Here is a 7,478-nt window from a genome sequence, read left to right as displayed (position 1 = left end):
TCTTGATTTCCTGACCCCGTGATCCGCCCGACTGGGCCTCCCAAAGTGCTGGGATTACAGGCTTGAGCCACCGTGCCCGGCCTGCGCAGTGATCTTGTAAGGCAAAAGAAATCACCGCCTTGGCCGGGCGTGGTGACTCATGCCTGTAATCCCAGCACTTTGGGAGGCCGAGGCAGGAGGATCACCTGAGGTCAGGAGTTCAAGACCACCCTGGCCAACATGGTGAAACCCTGTCTCTACAAAAATACAAAAAATTAGCAGGGCCTGATGGCAGGTGCCTTAAGGCCAGCTACTCGGGAGGCTGAGGCGGGAGAATCGCTAGAACCTGGGAGGCGGAGGTTGCAGTGAGCCGAGATCGTGCCATTTTGCATTCTAGCCTGGGCGACAGAGCGAGACTCCGTCTCAAAAAAAAAAAAAAAAAAAAAGAAAAGAAATCACGGCCTTGTTCTGCCTTCTGGGGCAGCATGGAGTGAGATCACAGCGCCTCAGAAATAACTTTGAAAACTGCGACTGTGCTTTACAAAAAGATATCAGTATTATTAAATGCTGCCCCTACCTTTTAAAAATCAAACTCTAGAAAAACCACTCACCTGTTTGGCCTCTCCGGCCCCTACCCCTCCCTGCCCTCAACTGCAGCTGTGCGCAGCCAGTTGACGGTTTTCCTTAAAGGCCTCGGGGTGCTCGTATCTTCTTCAGACGTTCAGCCAAAATTTTTAGAGTGCGGCTAGGGGGAAGGGTAGCGCACTCTGAATTCATTTAGCTCCATCGTTGAAGCCCGGGTTCCTAGATCAGGGCACAAAAACAAATAGAAAAGACAGTTTCTGGAAGATTGTAAAACAGCTAATTTTGCAGGTGCTTCGGCATCAGTGGTGGCGATGAATGTAACATCCACGTCGGAGGGGGGATAAGGTTCAATCGCAGATTAAATGGTTAATACCTTATACGAAATTCACGGCGAAAAATCCTGAAACAGGACATTTAAATTCACTGCCGAAGCTTGGGGGTGGGGTGGGGAGCAGGGATCGGAAACGACGCTAGTGGTTCTTAAATGCGTTTTTACTTGGGAATGCCGGGCAGGAAAAAGAAAGGTCATAGTCTGTTTAATTTCCACCCCCAGCTCTGGACTTCCAGCATTAGCTCGCCGGGCCTCAGCTGTTGTACACACACGGCGAGGGGGGAGGGGAGGGCGGAGGCGCGGAGGAGGGGCCGGCTGGGAGGAATCTGGGCATCCTGCCGCGCATGCGCCTTTCCGGAGCAACAAGTGGGCTCCACAGAGGAAGTGTAAAGGGGAGGGGGGGAGAACTGGTGCAGAGCATGGCGGTGACGTCAGCGCTCCGCCCGGGCGGCATCCCGCGCGGCCAAGCCGGGGACAGCGCGAGCCGCAGCCGGAGCAGGAGCGCCGAGACGCGCCTCCGGAACGTAGAGTAACAATCACAACCTCACATTCCGGGCGAGCGCGAGCACGAGCGGGAAGGGATGCGACCCGGGCGGAGGCGCCGCGCGAGCGCCCTGCAACCAACGTGAGCGCCGCCAGCCGCGGCGGCCCGGGCGCCGGCCAGGCCTGGGGGCGGCGGGAGCCTGCGTGCGTGCCCTCCTCTCCTCTGCTCTCGTGCGTCCTGGAAGCAGTGGCCGCGGCGGCTCCCTCCGGGGTGCAAACCCAGCCGCCGCCAGCAGAACGGCCGACACTGCGGAGGGGAGAAGGTCCTTTCTCGGCTGCCACCCCCTCCCCCGGTCCTCCGGGGAAGCAGCGGCTTCAGCAAGATTGGACCCGGGCACCGGGTGGCACTGAACCCTCTAGCCCTCGCCCCAGGGGGCCCGTCGGGGAGAGGACGCAGCTTGTAGGGGGGCCCCCGGGGAGAGGAAGAGACAGCCCCTTTCGAGCTTCCACGCACCATCCACTCCGGGGAGGGGGCCAAGAGGCAACGGCGGCCAGCACCGGGCACCCTCGCCCCCTCCCCTCGGGCCGGGAGCTTCCAGCCCAAGTCTGCAGCACCAGGAAGAAGGCGCCTGAGCTCCCCTCGCGACAAGACAACTGCAGTAGGAGGTGGGGGCGAAGAGCGGGCTGAACCCGTCCGCTGCCCGGGCGGTGGAGCCCCCACGGCGAGGCGCTGCGCCGGCGGTGGAGACTCGCGTTCCCTCCAGCCCCTGGGGCAGAACTTTCTCGCCCCCCCTCCTCCCTCCCCCGCAGTCGGACTCCCTCCCCAGCCGGCCAGTCCTCCCAGAGGAGAAGGCGTCGCTGAGACAGCCCGGGCGGGGGCCTACCTTCCCCAGGGCCGGCATCATGTCGGCGGCGCAGGTGTCCTCGTCCCGGAGACAATCTTGCTACCTGTGCGACCTGCCCCGCATGCCTTGGGCCATGATCTGGGACTTCTCGGAACCCGTATGCCGCGGTTGCGTCAACTACGAGGGCGCCGATCGCATCGAGTTCGTGATCGAGACCGCGCGCCAGCTGAAGCGGGCGCACGGCTGCTTCCAGGACGGCCGCTCCCCTGGGCCGCCGCCGCCCGTCGGGGTCAAGACAGTGGCCCTGTCGGCTAAGGAAGCGGCGGCGGCGGCAGCAGCAGCAGCGGCCGCGGCCGCCGCGCAACAGCAGCAGCAGCAACAGCAGCAGCAGCAACAGCAGCAGCAGCAGCAGCAACAGCAACAACAGCTCAACCACGTTGATGGTTCCAGCAAGCCTGCGGTGTTGGCGGCCCCGTCTGGCCTGGAACGCTACGGCCTGAGCGCGGCCGCTGCCGCCGCCGCCGCCGCCGCCGCCGCGGTGGAACAGCGCAGCCGCTTCGAGTACCCGCCACCGCCGGTGAGCCTGGGAAGCAGCAGCCACGCCACGCGGCTGCCCAACGGCCTGGGGGGCCCAAACGGCTTCCCCAAACCAACACCGGAGGAGGGACCCCCAGAGCTGAACCGCCAGAGCCCCAACTCGTCTTCAGCGGCGGCGTCGGTGGCGTCTCGGCGTGGGACGCACGGTGGGCTGGTGACGGGGCTGCCCAACCCGGGGGGTAGCGGAGGTCCCCAGCTTACTGTGCCCCCCAACCTGCTGCCGCAGACGCTGCTTAACGGCCCGGCCAGCGCCGCGGTACTCCCCCCACCCCCGCCCCACGCTCTGGGCAGCCGTGGGCCCCCAACGCCTGCTCCCCCGGGGGCTCCTGGGGGCCCCGCTTGTCTCGGGGGTACCCCAGGTGTATCGGCCACGTCGTCCTCCGCGTCGTCTTCGACCTCTTCGTCGGTGGCAGAGGTGGGCGTGGGTGCTGGTGGCAAGAGGCCCGGCTCGGTGTCGAGCACAGACCAGGAGCGCGAGTTGAAGGAGAAGCAGCGCAACGCCGAGGCCCTGGCCGAGCTGAGCGAGAGCCTGCGCAACCGCGCCGAGGAGTGGGCCAACAAGCCCAAGATGGTCCGCGACACGCTGCTCACGCTGGCTGGCTGCACGCCCTACGAGGTTCGCTTCAAGAAGGACCATTCGCTGTTGGGCCGCGTTTTCGCCTTCGACGCGGTCTCCAAGCCCGGCATGGACTACGAATTGAAGCTGTTCATTGAGTACCCCACGGGCTCGGGCAACGTGTACTCCAGTGCATCTGGTGTGGCCAAGCAGATGTACCAGGACTGCATGAAGGATTTCGGCCGGGGCCTATCCTCGGGTTTCAAGTACCTGGAGTACGAAAAGAAGCACGGCTCCGGGGACTGGCGCCTGCTTGGGGACCTGCTCCCCGAGGCCGTGCGCTTCTTCAAGGAGGGCGTGCCCGGCGCTGACATGCTGCCCCAGCCCTACCTGGACGCCAGCTGTCCCATGCTGCCCACGGCGCTAGTGAGTCTGAGCCGCGCCCCCAGCGCACCCCCGGGGACCGGGGCCCTGCCGCCCGCGGCTCCCTCGGGCCGGGGCGCAGCCGCCAGCCTGCGCAAAAGGAAGGCCTCTCCGGAGCCCCCGGACTCAGCCGAGGGCGCGCTGAAGCTGGGCGAGGACCAGCAGAGGCAACAGTGGATGGCGAACCAGAGCGAGGCGCTGAAGCTCACCATGTCCGCCGGGGGCTTCGCGGCGCCAGGGCACGCGGCAGGGGGTCCGCCTCCGCCGCCCCCACCTCTGGGACCCCATTCTAACCGGACCACCCCACCTGAGTCAGCCCCCCAGAACGGTCCGTCCCCCATGGCCGCCCTCATGTCGGTGGCAGATACTCTGGGCACAGCGCACTCGCCCAAGGATGGCAGTTCCGTGCACTCTACCACTGCGTCCGCGCGGCGCAACAGCAGTAGCCCAGTCTCGCCGGCCTCCGTGCCAGGGCAGCGCCGCTTGGCATCACGTAATGGGGACCTGAATTTACAGGTGGCGCCCCCGCCGCCTAGCGCCCACCCGGGCATGGACCAAGTGCACCCCCAAAACATTCCGGATTCCCCCATGGCCAACAGCGGACCTCTCTGCTGCACCATTTGCCACGAACGTTTGGAGGACACGCATTTCGTTCAGTGCCCGTCCGTCCCCAGCCACAAATTTTGCTTCCCTTGCTCTAGAGAGAGTATCAAGGCTCAGGGGGCCACCGGCGAGGTGTATTGCCCCAGCGGTGAGAAATGCCCCCTAGTTGGGTCGAATGTACCTTGGGCCTTCATGCAGGGCGAAATCGCGACTATCTTAGCTGGGGATGTTAAAGTGAAAAAGGAAAGAGACCCTTGAACCACTGGGCAGCCACCTCCTTTGCCCTAGACCAGCTCCTCTCCAATCCTGAGGGCCCCTCCCCCAACCCACCTCGACCCTCCCTTCCCTCACCCCCAAGGTGTAGAATTGTGAATATAACAAAACTGCAAAAAGTTAGTCTTATGTATAGACATTATTTTCGTCGTATGTTTCTATATTTTGAAACAGGTATGTAACTTCTTCATTTGAAGGATAAGCTGGTTTGTGTTAAGCAGTATAATATTGGTTGGGTCATTTGCATCATATTCGTTAGCATTTATTTGGTGGCAGAATGTTTGCCTAGGTACAGAATTAATAGCCCTTAGCAACGACTGCTGCTGGTGTGTATTTTTGTAAATGTTATGCACTCTGAAAGGAAACACACAAAAGAAAAATACTTTTTTTTTTTTTTTGCCAAGGCCAGTGTTGCTGCCTAAAAAAAGAAAAAAAAAGAAAAAAAAGATGCTATAAAATGGTGAAAGCTTCCTTCTAAACTGCCCCAAGTGTTGAAGTCTTCACTTTATTTTGTTCTGTTTTGTTTTGTTTTTCTGTTTTGTTTGCAAAATGGTAAGGGGGTGTCGGGGGGGATGGGATGTTTTTTGTTGCAAGTTTGTGAGGGGAAAATGTTTTGGTTTGTTTCTACTGACCTGAATGTGTTGGATCTACACGTGTTGTTTTGTTTTTGCTTTATTGATGCACGGATGCTTTTGAACAGTAGAGCGAAATGCTAGACATGGAGAATCTGCTCTGTTTGTCCTTTATACATTTCTGTAGTTAACAGAACACTGTAATGTGCCTTGGAGCTTAGTAACTTGTAATAAATTCAATTGATATTAACTCTGCGCCGAGTCAGCAAGTTTGTCTTTCTAGGGCTAAGGCCACACAACTCCGAGGTAGGGGACACCCTCCCTATCTCCAGTATAGAAGGAAAATCTTAGTGCCTTTGAAAGCGCTGGGAGCTGGCCTGTGGGAAAGGCCTTGTGCTGCCTTGCTGCCCCTCCCCCTCGGTACCCGGCTATTTACATTCACCTCTTGGGGAGGCGACAGTTGCTGACTAAGCGATTTCGGTTTACTCTTCAGCATCTCTATTTTCCCCCGGATGTGGGCCCAGCTGCAAATGGCATTGTCAGGAATGCTTTCTGGTGCCTCGCCCTGTGGCCGTGAATATAGGCTGACACCCAATGCAGCTGGTGACTTGACAAGTGGGGGAAAAAGTCTAGGAGAAAAGCTAGGATGCTTTGCTTCTTAGATATGACAGACATCCGTCTTTGCATATTTAAAACAAAAGTGCCACAGAGCTGGGAGCAAATGCTTACACTCAGCCTGGAGAGTCCGCAGTAGCTTCAGGCTGGTGCCTTGGAAAAGCAGTTTTCGCCTCATTCATTACACTTTGTTTTCTTTCCTCTATTTTAAATAATTCTAAAGGCAGAAGACTTAGTTGATCAGAGAGGGTTTCCGAGGATGAGGAAGGGGGAAAAACCCCAAACCTAGTTCCTGAAGCAAAGATTTACTTCCAAAACCAAATAAAAATCCCTTCCGGCTGGTGAAGCAATGCAATTATTCGTCTAATCAGCTTTTGGCGGCGTTTGTGAGGTGCAGAGAGGCGGGGAAGCGGACAGAAGACTAATGCCCTTTAGAGCAGAGCCCCGCGGGCTAAGAGCAGCCTGGAGTCCTCCCAGTGGTAGGGGAAGGCAAATAAACCTGATCTGAACCTTGTACTTTCCTGGGAGGCAAATAGAAGAGCAGAAAACAGGAGGGAGGAAGCAAAACAAAACCCGGCAATCCAGTCAAATGGATTCCTGGCCACACCTCATTCCTGGGCGGGGCGAGCTGGGCCCTTATGGTCCCCTTGAAGGGTGAAGGACTATAAGAAACTTGGAGCCCCCACATCACTCCCATCAAAGGAGTGGGAACACTGGGAGGTGGGGATGGGTGCAGGCACGTTTGGGGAGAAACAAATCACTGGTTCGCCCAGAACTCCGGTGTGGAGGCTGGGCTGGTGTCGGGACTTGTTAATAACACCCTTTTAGTTTCTGTTGCTGCTTTACCACTGCCATCACTGAAGTGGTGGAAACCAGGACTGTGTGTGTGCACGCGCACTGGCGTGTGTGTTTGTGGGTGTGGATAAGTGGCAATATTGATGGATCTGCTGCAGCCTCTTAATCCTGGTACATGGGAGGTGCCTGTCTCACCTCTTTAAGAATCTCCCCACATATAAATAGATATTCATGTCAGCTTCCTGCAAATGTGTCCTTGCATTTTCATCTGCTGCCAAGTGTTGTATTGGTGCTTATGAGTCATGAAACCTATTTTCATCCGCAGGGGTAATTAACTTGGGGGTGATAATGCATAGCAGACTGTAGGAAGAGTTAATTCCAAAACCCATCCTCGCCTGGCTACCAACAACACATTTCACTTAAAGGTCTGGGTTGGCTTTTCGTATAAGTTCATTAATAAAAACCAAGCATGTTTCGCCTGGAAGATCCTCTAAGATGCTCCCAACTCCCACTCCCAAGGCACATACTCTTAAAATGGTAAAGCTGAACAGCCTGAGAATACAGTGTCACGGGTATAATTTAACCATCATTGAAGGAAGGAGCGCTGGGTGCAGCCACGGCATTGCACAGCGCATGTGAATTTAGACATGTGGATCACCTGTCTGGGCGTGGACCTTATGAGTTGTGTCTGGTGGCTCCAGCTGGGAGTTGGCCCTGTTACCGGTCTCTGTGCACAGCTGCTCCTGCCAAACTACAACTGTCTCTTCATCACTATGGTATTATGCTCAGGAACTTTTAGGATTATAAGACCCTTGATTACT

General features: G+C 57.5%; 2 protein-coding genes across 2 annotated transcripts; one reads left to right on the top strand and one right to left on the bottom strand.

Moving 5' to 3' along the window:
* Positions 1–443: 443 nt before the first annotated feature.
* LOC115897599 (translation initiation factor IF-2) lies at positions 444–2,283 on the bottom strand. The gene is made up of 4 exons (XM_030930857.1): positions 2,263–2,283; positions 1,893–2,032; positions 938–1,751; positions 444–783 (listed from the first exon to the last, which is right to left on the bottom strand). Exons 1-3 carry the CDS (start codon positions 2,281–2,283, stop codon positions 950–952), a joined length of 963 nt encoding a protein of 320 aa, XP_030786717.1. The 3' UTR covers positions 444–783; positions 938–949.
* On the top strand, positions 1,046–5,497 carry IRF2BPL (interferon regulatory factor 2 binding protein like). Its single transcript, XM_010382703.2, has one exon. It carries the CDS (start codon positions 2,282–2,284, stop codon positions 4,658–4,660), a length of 2,379 nt encoding a protein of 792 aa, XP_010381005.1. The 5' UTR covers positions 1,046–2,281; the 3' UTR covers positions 4,661–5,497.
* The last annotated feature ends 1,981 nt before the right edge of the window (positions 5,498–7,478 follow it).

Source organism: Rhinopithecus roxellana, chromosome 5 (assembly GCF_007565055.1).
Source record: "Rhinopithecus roxellana isolate Shanxi Qingling chromosome 5, ASM756505v1, whole genome shotgun sequence".
NCBI classification, from domain to species: domain Eukaryota; kingdom Metazoa; phylum Chordata; class Mammalia; order Primates; family Cercopithecidae; genus Rhinopithecus; species Rhinopithecus roxellana.
Note: the sequence above shows the minus strand (reverse complement) of the source record. Positions and strands in the feature narration are given on the sequence as shown.